Genomic DNA, 16,877 nt, shown 5'->3' on the forward strand with positions numbered 1-16,877 from the left:
AAGCACACGATATGTCTAGGGAGATGGCTCTGATTTAATTGCAATGTGACAATGCCCAAATCGATGACAATGTGCTAACCAGCCTGCTTGTGTTTCACTCCCTGACATGCAGTGACACGACATCTTGTTTGGTTAGCCACAGCAAGAATACCTCCTGGAAAGTCTTCAAGGACAATCACAACTTGCTGAAAAGTCTGGGTGATGGGGAACTCAGTGACCAGGCAGCCAATGATGCAGAAACTTTTATTTGCAAAGTCCACAATGTTCAAAATACAACTTCTGTGGATAATGCTCAATTGGTCCTGTTTTTTTTCTTTGTATACCTTGTCGAGGCTCGTATGAGAACTCACACACAACGCACAGCAAGTGGGGCATGAGACAAGAGGGGCAGGAGTGGGAAGGACAAAACAGTGGGGAACAGAGACATTAGATCTGTGGAAGGGAGAGAGATGGGGTGGGGAACACTGGGTATACAAGATGGACACCACAGGGACTTTCAAGAAGGAAAGCAGCGAATTTGAAGGAGGTGTGTTTGGGGTAGATTAACAGGGGTAGAAAAGATCTATTTTGGATGGGGGAAAATAAGAGGCGGTGGTGAACGGTTATTTTAAAGGCCTGGAGGGAAGAATGGGATTGAAGAGAGTGTGGGAGTTTATCTCAAAGGTGGGAAAAAGAGGAATAAAGGAGTGAATGTGAGCAGTGATTCGTGATTTTGGTAGTTATACCAGAAGGGGGTTGCTGGCAGACCTTGAATGCCCTGCAGAAATATGGGGGTGGGGGGGGGACATATTGCAGACAGAGCAAGGGGGGGGCAAGACCAGAGAGGAGATGGTAGAAGACAGAAATACATGCCTGGAGACGGTAGAAGAGATGGTAGAGACAGTAGAAGACCTGCCCTGTGGTGAGGGAGTGAGAGGCTCAATGACTCAGTCTCACGGTGGAGATACCAGTGATCCTAAATGCCTTGGTTTCCAGAGTGTGAAGCCGAGAAAGGTGAGAGGCAGGAGCACCAGCCCAGATGGGAGAGCAGTACTCAATGAGGCTGTGGACAAAAGCTTTGTATGTGGTCAGGAGCTCAGTTGGGCCGAGGAAGGACTTTGCATGACTGAGGATTCCCAGTCGGCGATTGGCTTTGGAGGCCAGGTTGAAAATGTGGCTTTCCCAGGAAAGATCATGGCAGATAGTGAGACCCAGAAACTTGAAAGAAAGGACTTCTTCCAGAGGATTGTTGAGACTGTGGATGGGTGGGGGGGGGGGGTTTAGCTTGGTTGGTTCCAAGCTGTTAGGTTCCATGCTAACAGCTTGGTTCCAAATGGTCCTTTTGGAAACTTGCTGGATTGTTGGATAATGAGGGTGAAATAGCAGCCTTATCACCCTTTTTTGTTTTTGCTTCTACGTTTACTTACACAGTAACAGTAATGGGAACTTCCAATAGGTGAGAGTATCTATTTCATGGTTGAGCAAGAGCTTCATATTATCAGATAATATGTATCCAAGACTATTGAAGGAGGTGGGAAAGCAGATAAGCATGGTGTTAAGTTATATTTTTAACAACTTGTTCGAATCAGGACAGGCACCGGATTATTGGAGTCGCAGAAGTAACAACACTATTTTAGAAAGGTTCCAGAGAAGAAATGGGGAATTATAGACTCATTAGTTTGACTTCAGTTGCATGGAATGTGTTGGAATCATTAATTAAGGAATGGAGAAGGACCCATTTGAATAATTTCAAGCTCATTAAAGGTAGTCAGCATGGATTTACCAAAGGGAGTTCATGTTTAACAAATTTATCGGAGTTCTATGAAACGGTTTATGATTGGGTAGATGAGGGAAGTGCAGTGGACCTTGTTTATCTAAACTTTCAAAAAGCTTTTGATAAGGTATTACATAGAAGGTTATTGGCCAAGGTGAGGGTTGTTGAGTGACTGATACTGTTGCCAAATGGATTTGAAACTGGCTCAGTAATAGGAAGCAAAGGATAAACTATATATATATATATATATATATATATATATATATATATATATATATATATATATATATATATATATATATATATATATATATATATATATATATATATATATATATATATATATATATTGTTGCGAATTCGCGCCCGCCGGCGTGCGAGCGGCCACGTAACTCGAATTGTGGCACGTCGCCCACCGGACGGACAATTCTGTCGTGACCCTCTCGGACTAACGCCGGGAACTAGTCACGGGTGGGCCTTTCGGCCTCACCACGATCGTGCCAATCGGCCCCCCGCGTGGGATAGGGTTGTTCGCCAAATTCGACCTACCTAAGTACCCACACGGAGGGTAGACCGGGCGATCGCACCTCGCCACAGGTCGACTCCGGACTCGGGCCACTTTAAGCGACCCGTTCCGTACTATCGGGATAACCGAGCGGTGTTATCGTCCACCTCGACGGTTCCGATTAATTATCGGGCGTATTTAGCCCACTACCAACCCTTTACGTGAAGTAAGATGGAGATTCAATTAAAGAAAAGACGAAGCGAAACGGGAAAAACAGTTCAACATAAGGCACATTTATTCCGCGGCACACGGATAGCACACATATACAATTACAACAATTATGCACCAAAAGCAATTGCAAAAGAAACACAACAATGCAGATCTACTACCGACTACGCGAGCACACAGCAACACTTACACAGTTTTACTTTACAGACGGCGCCGACAACACATATACTCAAAAGCAAAAGAAAAGGGCCACCCTCAACGACAAGGGGGCAGACGGGGCTGTGGGCGCAGGACCGGGTGGAGCCTACCCGTCTTGTGATGAGCCGCAAATGCCGCGGCGGTGCCCCGACTCCGCGCTCCTCCGCGGGTTTCGTTGGCACTGCTTGGAATGGGGTGGGAACGGGGCCCCCTTTCCGCACTATCTCAGCGCAGGGGGGGGGAAAGGGGGGAATTGTTGATGCTCTGGGGAAAGAGGATAGCTGGCTTGCTTGGGTCCCGTGACGAGCGATCTCGATCGCGCTCCCGGCTTCCCCTCTCTGCAGCTCCCCGACAGACTCCGAACCCTGACAGACTGACTCTCCTCCAGACCCGTCTTGACTGCTGCTGCCACACTCCGCCGCCGCCACACCTCTCCAACTCGCCCGAGCCCAAAACACTCTGAATTCGCCCCGCGCTCGGCGCTTTATAGTACGGCAGGAGAACCCATATGCAAATTTCCGGATCAGGATGAGCTCGGGGGCGGAGCCTCGCTCGCCCATTGGACGGAGGAAAAGTGGGCGTGAACCTCCCCTGATCCTCGAATTTGCATATATCGATTCTACTCCGACGCGCCTGGAGGCGGGGCCAAATCGCCCCGCGCTTGCTGATAGGACGGATCAGAAGTGGGCGTGTATCATTCCTGATCCGACCTCTCCTCGGAAAGGCCGCTCTTTGCACCCGCGGTCGGCGCGCGTCCCGCACAAGGCCAGGACAGCCCGACGCTCGGCGTTCACAAGTGGTGCGGGAATGGCCGCAGAAGGAGAGGCGAAGGTGGTGGAGGGTCTAAAGTGGCGGTCCCTGGCCACGGTGACGCTTGGAATGGCGGTGATGCGATGGTTGCGAGAGCAAGTTGTGAAGGTAAAGGTCGTGGCTGTTGGCGTTGTTGTTGTGAAGCGGCGTTGCGGTTGGTGGTTGTTGTGTGATGGCGGTTGAGACGTGGTTGGTTCAAAATAAAGATAGAACAGAAAAACGGCTATCTTAAAGGGTCGCAGCCCGAATGAATCACATTTATTCCCTCGAAACAACGGGTTTGGGCTAACTACACATGTACTTACAGACATATCTCACCCTACGGGACCTGAATGGTGGTTTGCGGATTTCCTCAACCACAACAATATATACAGAAATGTATATATATATATATATATATATATATATATATACATACATATGTATGAATGTATATGTGTGTACTTACCTATAAGTAAATAAATAAATAACTATATATATGTATATATATATATATATATATATATATATATATATATATATATATATATATATATATATATATATATATATATATACATATTGAACCATGGTGTCTGTCCATATGTTCGTCTGTCACCCATTTATGGTGGCCACTTCCCACGCTGTGTTTGAAAAGTTGCTGATTGGTTATTTTGCATTTTCATTTCACTTTTCTTGATTTATTTTCTTTTCATTTCACTAACCCAAGTAACCTGGGGATAAATTAAAAATCAAAATAGATAGTGTCAACTTTGTGAAATAATTTATTGTGGCTTCATCTGTAATATTGTGTGCAATTGTTGTCACCACATCTAAATAAGGACATAGTTGCCATCGAGAGGGTAGAATATTGAGCAACTCAGTCGAGATAGCTGCAAGATAGAGTTATGAGGTGTGGCAAAAAGGTGCCTTCACCTTCGGTGGCAGAGGAAATAAATGCAGAATAATTTTTTACCAGAATGGACACTTAAAGACAAGGGGGCACAGCTAAAGAGTAAAGAAGAGGAGAATTAGGATGATAATAAGGCATGGGCCTTTCACTAAGAGAGTGGGGAATGCGTGGATGTTTTTTCCTAGCAGGGTAGTGGCAGTAGAGTCAGTGGATTGTTTTGAAATTTAGTTGGATAGGTGGTGATGTGGGAGCACTACCATATTGGAATGGGGGGAAGTAGTTGGGATGGAGGAGTACTAAGATGTTGGCATGATTGTGCAGGCTTGATGGAGGAAGGATGCATAAGGTGCGAGTTGGAGTGTGATGGGTAACCTGAAAGTATACAATAATAATGGTCACCAGCACCTAAGCCACATTCCAAAATTGTGGCCAGGTTGATTGTGACAATTGTGGTGCTAATACCAACCGCCATGTAGTGGTAGCCCTTGATACACTCCAGTACTTAAATAGATCGGCAACCTACGGTAATATAGTATGACCTTATGCACCACAAAGTATGATGCTGCTATTGTCTTTGAATGAACTGAACTAGGTTGACAGACCCGAAAAACACACACACACACACACACACACACACACACACACACACACACACACACACACACACACACACACACACACACACACACACACACACACACACACACACACACACACACACACATACACACACACACCTCTAGGTCGAGTACTTACCTAAATCTAGTCGTGAGAAAGTTATATTGGGATGTGGGGTCAGGTAGTGTTGCTGCAGGCCCACAGGCAAAAGGTAATAACCATGAAGCAAATGATTCCATAGCTTTTCAATGTCCAACATGTCCCGAAACCACTGCTGGGAAAAGCTCTTCCAGTTGGGCAGCGACAGGTATTCCCTCAACCGCCCCCCCTCCCCAACCCAGGCACCACCGGGTAGCCCCTTGCTAGTAATAGATAAAGTTCACAATGGAGGTAATCATGTAAATAGGATTTTATCTGCTTGTGGATCATGTTGTAACGTCAAGCGAGCTGACAATGAAGAATAGTGACCAATTCCCAGTTGGAGTCACAGTCCTTCATCCTAGTTTTCCATGCCACCCAATTTCCCAACAAACCAGCTGTTGCCAGTTCTCCTGTTAACCAGCCAAGTTCACATGGGACAGGAACACACAGGCTTATGAAACTCTCCCACTCCATCCCCACCTCTTGCCAGCTCATCTTAATTCGTTGACATATATATATATATATATATATATATATATATATATATATATATATATATATATATATATATATATATATATATATATATATATATAGATATATGTATGTGTATATATATATATATATATATATATATATATATATATATATATATATATATATATATATATATATATGTATGTGTATATATATATATATGTATGTATATATATATGTATGTGTATATATATGTATGTGTATATATATATATATATATATATATATATGTATGTGTGTATATATATATATATATATATATATATATATATATATATATATATATATATATATATATGTATGTGTATATATTGTTGCGGTATTCGCGCCCGCCGGCGTGCTGACGGCCACGTAACTCGAATCGCGGCACGTCGCCCACCGGACGGACAATCCAGTCGTGACCCTCTCGGACTAACGCCGGAAACCAGTCACGGGTGGACCTTTCGGTCTCACCGCGATCGAGCCAATCAGCCCCCGCGTGGGATAGGGTTGCTCGCCAAATTCGACCTACCTAAGTACCCACGCGGAGGGTAGACCGGGCGATCGCACCTCGCCGCAGGTCGACTTCGGACACGGGCCACTTAAGCGACCCGTTCCGTACTATCAGAATAACCGAGCGGTGTTATCGTCGACCTCGACGGTTCGATTAATTATCGGGCGTATTCAGCCCACTACCAACCCTTTACGTGAAGCAAGATGAGGATTCAATGGGAGAAATGACGAAGCGAAGCGGGAAACAGTTCAACACAAAAGCACATTTATTCGCGGCACACGGGAAGCACACATATACAATTCCACCAAATGCACACAGAAAAGACACAATGCAATTTACACAAAAAGCAAATGTAAAAGCGAAAACACAATGCAGAGCTAATACCGACTACCGAGCACACGGCAACACTTATACAATTTTACTTCACAGACGGCGCCGACAACACATACCCAAAACCAAGGAAAGAATACCCTCAAGGATGAGGCGGGCCTGAGGCCGAGACCGGGTCGCGCCTACCCGTCTGGTGATGAGACGCGGAGCGGCGATGGCGCCCCAACCCCGCGGGCCTCGCGGGCAGTGTCTGGTAGGGGGTGGGAAAGGGGCCCCCTTGGTCGCACTATCTCAGCGCGGGGGGAAACAGGAGGGGGTTGCTGATGCTCGGGGTATAGAGGATCTTTATTATCCCTGGTGTGCGTCTCCACCTCGGCCAGGTCACGCTGTCGGCCTCCCTCGGGTGCAGCTCCCTGCACGACGCGAGCACCCCCTCGTCTGGTGTCGCCGCCTTTCCACAGCTCGTCCCCTCCGTTCCGACTCCAACGCACACGACGAGCAGCTCCACTGCCCGCGAAGTCTTGACCCTCTGCTTCCGACTCTCCTACTCTCCGCCTCTGGACTCTCCGACTCTCGACTCGACTGACTGACGAACACGGTCCTTTTATCCCCCCGTAGCTTCGCCTTTGACCCCCTCCCTTTGACGTTTCACCTCGCTCCCCATTGGCCCGAGAAAAAGTGGGCGTGAAGGCTTTTTGATCCACAAATTTGCATATATCGATCGTCCTGGAGGCGGGGCCAAATCGCCCCTCGCTCACCGATTGGACGGCAAAAAGTGGGCGTGTGTCGTTTTTGATCCGTTTTTGAAGCACAAAATCCGTGATTTTGTACACGCTGTTCGGCGCCCGCCCTGCACGAGTCCAACACCGGTACCCACAGGCGGCGCAAGAACGGTGGCGATGCGACGGTTGCGAAGTGTGACATGAAGGTCGTGGCGGTTGTGGTGAAGCGGCGTTGTGGTTGGTGGTTGATGTTGTGGTTGTGGTGGTAATCATGGCGGTTGGTCCAAAATAAAGATAGTAAAAGAAAAACGGCTATCCTGAAGAGTCGCAGCACGCATAAATGACATGTATTCCCACTAGACAACGGGTTTGGGCCTAACTACACATATACTTGCCGAGATACCTCACCTAAGGGACCTGAATGGTGGTTTGCGAATTTGGTAACCACAACAATATATATATATATATATATATATATATATATATATATATATATATGTATGTGTATATATATATATATATATATATATATATATATATATATATATATATATGTATGTGTATATATATATATATATATATATGTATGTATGTGTATATATATATATATATATATATATATATATATATATATATATATATATATATGTATGTGTATATATATACTAGCAGGGATACCCGTGCTCCGCACAGGAATCCCGTGGATGATGGCAGGTCTGAAGGAGTATATGTCACAGTTGATTGTACAATTGTAGAGGCTGCCACCATTATTTTTTTTTTTTCATCACCACTATAATATTATATTTTCCCCGCCATATTTTATATGCAGAAGATTCGAGCTCAAAAATGTTTACATTTATTGCCACATCAGATTAAAAACCATAATGCCTCAACAATGTGAGGCTGGTGTCATGTCATCATTTGCGACTTAATTCTCATTCCCTAGCAAATTACGTTGGTCCCATGTCAATCGGCTGAACTTGAAAAATTAACGTTACGCAATCAGGTGATGACGTCATAATTCGGAAACCGGAAGTCGGAAGTACAATTCTTTTACATCGAGACACTCCCGGGTACATGTTCTGTCAGCATGTGAAGTTTGGTGAGGATCAGTCCAGTACTTTTCGCGTGCATAGGTCACAGAGAAACACACACACAGACACACAGACAGACACACTTTCAAATATATATATATATATATATATATATATATATATATATATATATATATATATATATATATATATATATATATATATATATATATATATATATATATATATATATATATATATATATATATATATATATATATATATATATATATATATATATATATATATATATATATAATCAAAGCTTTAAATTCAATGCCTGGTGTTGGCGCAGTGGTTAGGGCAGCGGCTTGGGATCCAAAAGGTCCGGAGTTCAAGCCCCGTTCGGCCACTGAATTAATACACCAGGGGGTTGACTCAGCCTGTCACCCTTCCGAGGTCGGCGAAATGAGTACCAGAGTACTGGGCCGGTGTATACCCCGGTTAAAATAGGTGTACCATATCCCTGTGTCGTAAGAGGCGACCAGGGTTGCGTCAGGAAGGGCATCCGGCGTAAAACATGTGCCAAATCACTCTGCGGATCATACGGATGATCCGCTGTGGCGACCCCTAACGGGAGCAGCCGAAAGAAGAAGAAGAGAATCAAAGCTTTAAATTCAATGATCCTGCCCTTCTGAATCCTAAAAAAAAAACAAATTTTTTTTTCCTGTGTTGGAGTCAGAACTCTCCCCCATTATTCCAGTAATTCGCCAGCTTTACATGGTCTGAGCACCTCACCTTGATATTCTTGTAAACTACACACATCCTTCTAAAATAGGGCTCCATTTTCCTCATTAAATGATGAAATAGTCTTTATCTTGAACAACTATTGAGCAACTGTAACATAAACCTTTGGCATCTTCTCTCCTTGCTTTGCACATCACATTTATGTAATTTTCTGCCCAGCCTGGTGAATTTCTGTTCCGAAAGCTTATGCATCTCGCTGTGCACAACATATCATGACAAAACGTATAAATATCCACGAATACGATATTTTCAATGCAAATCGACCAACGAGGTTGAAACACAACAGACTTGAAAAATGCATTGCAGTAGAAAATATTTACCAATTGTAAATTAATAGTAGGATTGTGACCTTCAGATATCCTGTATTATGAGGTATAGTAATGGTAACACTAATATTATTGGATATTTAATAGGTGCACATATCTGTTTCAGCCGCATACACTCAGTAAATGCAGACATGCGAAAACATTATTGATAACTTTTAAGCAAGAAAAACTTGGTTCTTTCTTAGCTGTACACACACTTGGTATGTGAACAAAACAACACTTACATTGGAACTTCAGGTAATTTTTCAGGAAACAGTATAACATTTTATGTTGCAAAAACGACAATGAGGTTGCAATGCCGTTATATTACCTGAAAACTTTCACTGTCAGCCTCCACATCAAAGCTTCCAAAGTGCCAGCCATCATCGCGTACGCGGCTGACCCATGCCGGGGCCTCGATCAAATTGTTGTCCGGGTGCAGGAATACCCTGAGTGTGGAGTCCCAGTGGCTGAGAGTGCGATAAACCACCTGCACGCAGGTGTGTGCTGAGCGGCTCATATGTGGGCTCACAAGCCGGGCAGTAACTTGTGGAGGTCCACTTGTTTTTTCTACAGCTACAAAGCTACCTGTATCACAAGAGCACACGTTCATTCATATCATAATCACATTATTTCTTGCTTGCTATTCACAGTTTGCTTTTGGAGGATCTGATCTCAAGGAAGAAGCTTGCAGATATTGCACAACAATTCCACGAAGATGAATGGTATAAATTTCTTAAAATGGTCTTATCCATTATTTCCGATATAATTGTTGGAAAATAATTAAAACGAAAAAAAAAGAATAAAAAAACAAAAAAAAGCTGACAAAATAAACTATAATCTTTACCTTGTACTTACAACGTGAACACAGAAAACCATGGACATGTAGGCATCATAAAGCATTGCCCACCAAAACTAGAATGGCACTCTGTAGGGAGCATAGCTCTGCCAGGCTGAACAGTTTACGTTTTGTATCTCACCGATAGGCTGGTTCTGGATTCGGACTTGAACCAAAATTTAATCGGCTTGTTCTTCTCACCTAACCAGCTCATCCACCTAATTTTGTCACACACCAAACCTGACCACCAAATTTCATCCAAATTAGTCCACAGCGTTTTGAGATATCCTGCACACAAAAAAGAGACAGATAGTGGCAAAAACATAACCTCCGTTCGGTGGGCGGAGGTAAAAAAAAAAAAAAGAAAAGCAAAGTATGTGGGGATGGTATGTAAAAAAGTATGTCAACAAGGTAGGGATGGTCAAAATAAATCATCATGTGAAACCATCCCCACATCTTTCTTTGAATAATAGTTGATGCCTGTCCATTCTTGCATCCATTTCAATGATTGTGTTTGTTGATTGTTTCCATGTATGAATTTGACCAGTGAAAAATATTAAACCGTTAACACACACACACACACACACACACACACACACACACACACACACACACACACACACACACACACACACACACACACACACACACACACACACACACACACACACACACACACACACACACACACACACACACACACACACACACACACACACACCCTGATGGAGCTCAACCAAGTACACAGAATACCAACTGCAGAGTTGGCTGAATACGTGAAAAATGAAGTGTAACAGAGTACCGAATCGAATTTGTAAGCAACTACAAAGACAACAAAGTAGAGAAGGTATCGCTAACCTATCCAGCAAAACAATTACAAAAATAGGTGCGAATGGAAGATGTCACACAATAAATTGAAAAACAACAAGAGGTCAGCTAAATTTGGATGGAGAACGAATCATAATAAATGTCCGAGAACAAGGACACTACACCAATGGCTCATGAAAATGGCAGGACTGAGCCAATCAGACAAGTGTAGGTTCTGCAAGGTAGAAACAAACCATGAGCCACCTCCTATCGGGATGTAAAAAACTCATGTCAGAACAGCTGTACACTCAAAGGCACATCAAGGTATGTAGAGTAATCCAATGGCACATCTGCAGAAATTTCAATATTCCAGTTCCACAAAACTCATGGAAACACGAATCAAAAGCAATCATTGAAAACAAGGACATAACACTCACGTACGATCTGATCATCCAATCTCGCATGAACATCGAAAACAAAGCACTGCAACTGGATATAGTATTCGGATACAAAAAGGAAAATAAGGGTTTGCTAATTGAGGTTTCAGTATCCAGTGATTTTGGTCTAAATAATTCAGAAATCAAGAAAATGACCAAATATGAAGACCTCACGAATGAAGTGAAAAGATCCTGGAAGCTGAAGAATGCCAAAATTGTACCAGTGATAATTGGAGCAACGGGAATGATAAAGAAGAACCTCACAAAGATCCTACAAACCATCCCCAGGAACATGACCTCAAACGAACTACAGTTGGAGGCTTTCCGGTGCTCAGTGACGATCCTGAAAAGAGCCCTTAGAATAAAACTCTGAGAATAACACAACTTAACCCGTGCATCATGATCCTTCATCGAAACAAAGGTGAATACTTTGAGTCCTGGGAGCGTGCGCGCATGCACGCACGCACGCACACACGCACGCACGCACGCACACACCGACCACCTCTGAACTGCAATGATGATCACAGACCCCTAATCCCTGTGTCATGCCAGCACTTGCTGTAATGGTCCTGACTTACAGCAGGTGCCTGTCACATGTCCAGCCTTGTTTTGACATCCATTATGCAATGAAAAAATGTTTCTGAACTGTAGATGGAAAAGATATCAGTCAAAATGGAACTTGCAGATGAGTTAAAATGGGCTTTGTTGCAGTTTGGAAAAAATACAACCCAGCTTATCGCAAAATGTAGTGTCAGCTGCAACATTGATAATGCCAACACGAATCAGCATACAGGCTATAGCAGTCTTTGCAGCAACGCCAGTCCTCCACTTCCACCCTCTTTCTTGAATTAATCCAATAAATAAAATGCCAATAAATCTGCTGTAACCATGAGGCACATGGATCAGCCGGTTGGCTTCCTCCACTCAAGAGGATCCCTCGCTGAGAGAATCTGGTGAGTAGGATAAGCATCAGGAAAACGAGCTACATGTCCATGCAGCCGCAGCTGATGCTTACAGACTATACAAGTAACAAATGTCATTTGAGTCTCTCTGAGCAAAGCCTCGTTGGACACAAAGTCTGGCCAGCATTAGACAAGGATTCTCCAAAGAGACCTGGTAACGAAGGAATTACTGCAAGTCTCTGTCTCAGACCTTGGTCAGAATCCAAGTCTTACATCCATAGAGCAAGACTTGAAGCATCAGGGACCTGAAGACTCGGACTTTCATCCTCCTGCATTGGTACCGATAGCACCACACCCCACGATCCAATGAATCCATGACTCCCCAGGCCCATCCCAGACGTCTGTTGACCACTGGCTCACAACATGTGGAGACATGAATATCCCTGCCAAGGGAAGTGAAAATCTCTGTGACCTCAACATCCTCACCACAAACAGGAACAGACAAGAGAGCAGCATCCAATATGTCAATGAAAGCTTGGATCTTAGTTTTGACCCAGGAGGCCCATAATCCAAGTGGCTGCGACTCTTCATGCAATGCCTGTAAGGCCTCCATCAGGATATCTGGCATCTCCATAAAGATGACTGCATTATCTGGGAAATCAAGGTCAGAGATCTTTAATTCCCAAATGATACATCGCAGCTTGATCTTTCTGACATCCTCCCCAGAATTCAGTCCATACAAGCGCTAAAAAGTGTGGGAGCCAGTACACACCCCGACAAACTCCAGTAAAAACTGGAAAGAAGTCGGAGATGGAACCACCACACCTCACAGTACGACCAGAGTATAGTTCCAGTACCAGAGTATAGTTTCAGAAATCGGATCGATCAGTTTTGGTGGCACCCCACGAAGACTGATAATCCTCCAGAGGGCATCCTAATTCACTGAATCAAACGCTTTTCGGAGATGAATATCGGCTGCAAGCGGCCCCCGTCAAAACTCTCGTCTGTGCTCAGTGAGAAACCGAAGAGCAAGGATATGGTCAATCGTTGACATCTTTGGTGTAAATCCCAACTACTCTGGGCACTGGTGCTCAAACAGATGGTGGTGAACCCGATCAAGAATTATCCGAGCAAAGACCTTGCCCGGCACTGAGAGGAGCATCATCCCTCACAAACTGTTGTAGTCCTGGCAATCACCCTTCCCTTTCCAGAGAGGAACAAGGCCCCTCTTCCACTCAGTTGGGATGATGCCTGTGTTCCAAACAGAGTACAGAAATAAATGCAATGACACGAGTACAGCATTTCCACCAGCCTTGAGAAGTTCAATATGGATGCCACAGATCACAGGACGTGTGGATGCCACACAGGACGAGCTTTACCCCATTTCTTCCGGTTCACTGCAACCCGTGTTTCCACAAATGAAGGTGGTTCACAGTTGATTGGAGGGTCAGTAATAGGAAGAGTAACACCCCTGATATCCAACTCAACAGCTGGTGGGTCAGCCTGCTACTGTTGTTCAAAGTAACCAGCCCACCGGGCTTTCACTTTGGACTCCACCATTAAGAGCCCAATAAACTCCGCTATAACTGCAGTATACCAAAGGACGGGCTTGCAGGAATGCAATCTTAGCTCCTCCATGAGCCTCAACCTGGTATACAATTTTTTTTTAATGTACAAATTCCCCTGTAAGCAGGATGAGAACCACTTGACCACTGGTGATGCTCTACCCCTTCACAGATTCCTCGCACATAGGCCTCCTTGTCCACCATCAGCACATGTACAGTTTTACACCTCAACTCCCTGAACAGCTCAGCTCTGCCATTAAGCCTGGCCCTGCGACTCTGGTCAATGGTATACAGTGTCTCTTGGGAGAAAAAGTTCTTCTTGACTTGATGGTTGGTTCAAAGACATCCACTGGCAACATCAAGTATGGTAGTCATGAAGGCACTTCACAACTCTTCAGAATTCCTCAAAACACCCAGACCTCCCAAATCCACACTTGGCCTGTTCATCAGCTCCTCAGCTTCCCTCTCATCCTTGTGCTTGCCACCATCCAGCCTTGGCTGGTATGATACCATTCTCCTGGATTTAAGCTGAAACTTTGGAGTTGCTACAAAAAATCTGTGGTCAGTATTGAGGAACTGACCACTCCAGTTGACCCTGCAGTTCTGAATCATCCTCCAATGACCATCAATGAGCACATGGTCAATCTCTGCCACACCACCAGTGTTGGAATATCAAGTCCAGCGATGAGCTTGTGGGCGCTGAAACCATGAACCAGCCACCCTAAGTCCATGACTTCTTGCAAAGTCAAGGCACTTAGTGCTATTCTGGTTCACAGTTCCAAACCCATGGGGACCAACACATGTCTCATAACCATCCCCATCAGTGCCAGTCTATGCATTGAAATCCCCCAAAACTAGAAAAGTATCTCGCCTGGCGCACTGATCAACTACAGACTCCAGCATGGCATTGAATGCCTTCTTCACAGTGAGATCACTTGCCTCAGTCTGCACATATCTTGAGACCAGGAAAATGACACCCAAGGAGTGACGAATCCTGTCTCATAATAGGCTCGTTAACTGGTGTTACCACAATTATCATGGGAGTCAGCTTATTGGACATCGCAGCAGGAACTCCTTGGATATGGTAACCATCAGAGCGACCAGACCAATAGTAGGTGTAACCACCCGGCATGATCTCACCACTATCAAGCCTCCAAACCTCAGAGTGCTGCAATACCGATGTTCAAATGCTGGAGATAGCAGAGACAGGTGATCATCCTCTCTTAAGGATAGGAAATTCCAGGCACCCACCCAAATGGACCGTTTTAGGTTAACCCGAGGAGACCACTATCTGGTGGACGACACCTCAGCACCACCCCAACACAGACTACGGCAATCCGACCCAGGAAGGTTACCCCATGCTTTCCCTCCTATCATCAAAGAATGGGGGTCCTGAAGGCTTTTCCCCATTCCCATCATCCGGTGAGCTGCCCTGCTCGAAGAGTAGTTGCACAGGAGGTACTCCCACAAAGTGCGTTTTCTATGTGTTTTGCTTTACCTGACAATATGCAATGCAGCAGTACCAATGCAGCCTCAAAATCTTTCTTGCATCCTCGATCTGTAAATCTAACCCACCTCCATTAACTTCACCAAGGAGAGTGTTTACAGCAAATGTGAACCTGGGCAGATTTACGATTAGGGGATGTTCCTGTTTGGAGTGTACCGATTCTTTCCAGATGTCGGCTCAGATTGTGTGTCACTGAAGGGGAAATTATTTGGTCGAGTGGTGCTAAAGCACACGCAGAGAAAAGTTTCCAAAATAACATGTCTTCAGCAGAGAAAAATAAAGATTTTCCTTTTTACATTGTTTTCATTAAACACAAGTATTTTAAAATTAAGCAAGAGCAGTAATTAGACACACATTATCTGAATAACCTCTGCCTCTAATTTTGCAGGCTCTGAGAAAGCACCGCATTAATTTCTGGCCAAATGGAAAGTGACAGGTAAGGAAAACAACAGACAACATTGTTTACATGAAATATGGGGCATGTGGGTATGAATGGCTGAAATCCTTAGGCAACCACAGTATATTCAAGCAAGAAAAGGAGTCCATAAATGGTTGGGAGGTTTCAAAAGTAAGTCTTGCCTCAAAAGATAGGTATCACTCAATGAAATCACAGGTGTTATTAGATGTCAAAATGAAAACATATACAGTATTCACTGAGGTACAGATTCAGTACAATGTAGTTAGTATTGAACACATTTCGATTTCTTAACTTCAGTCTGTGGACATTGTGTGCTGATAATGTTGTCCAATGATGAGATTTCTTCTTTTTCTTCTTGCGTACACCGCAGCTTGACAGCTACCATTTTGTTGGGACGTGGCTATGCCGCTGATGCAGTGTCTCCCTTACCAGTAGACTGCTACTCATTTCGCTGACCTCGGAAGGATGACAGGCTGAGTCAAACCCACCTGATGGTAATTCAGCAGCCAACAGGGCTCAAACTCAGGACCCTAAGATCCCAAGCCAGCCACCCTAACCACTAAGCCGCCCTAACCTCGAAGCCAACACTGAGTTTATGATGAGAAATGACAATGTATTCTCAATGGCCAAGATTTGCTGCCTTTGCTTGATGACCTTGAGACATTTTTGAACTGGTTGCCTCATATGAAGAATAGTTTCATTACTCTGAACAAAAACAAAAGCAGCAAGACAATCAATTAGAATGCATTTGAACAAGAAAACAAGAGGAGCCTGAGAAGCATATGGCAAAGTGGAGCAAAACTATCCTCTTACAATGTAACAATAGAATTCCACCCACATGTTCATGAACCGTTGCTGGTTTGGGGGAAGTGCGCTACTGCATTGATGCTCATCAATCAGATCTGGCACCAGAGATTAATGATTGTACAAAGCCATGACAAAGGTGCTTAATGTCTGAAGTTTTATGGATATGGAGAGGAGCCATCCATTTCATTATGTATGTACAAGTTTGGGGTGTGGGTGATAAATT

The 16,877-nt window shown here is 44.1% G+C and overlaps 1 protein-coding gene across 3 annotated transcripts in view; it reads right to left on the reverse strand.

Annotated features, from left to right (window-relative positions):
• LOC147016752 (thyroid hormone-induced protein B-like) overlaps nucleotides 1–16,877 on the reverse strand; it is a 94,850-nt gene that overhangs the window by 54,894 nt on the left and 23,079 nt on the right. For all 3 annotated transcript variants that reach the window (XM_085845712.1, XM_085845713.1, XM_085845711.1), the window contains exon 3: nucleotides 9,705–9,961. In XM_085845712.1, coding sequence (XP_085701838.1) covers nucleotides 9,705–9,961 — 257 coding nt within the window. The remainder of the gene's footprint in view (nucleotides 1–9,704; nucleotides 9,962–16,877) is intronic.

Source organism: Eptatretus burgeri, chromosome 11 (genome assembly GCF_056783735.1).
Source record: "Eptatretus burgeri isolate ZD-2024b chromosome 11, Ebu_testis_v1, whole genome shotgun sequence".
NCBI lineage: Eukaryota > Metazoa > Chordata > Myxini > Myxiniformes > Myxinidae > Eptatretus > Eptatretus burgeri.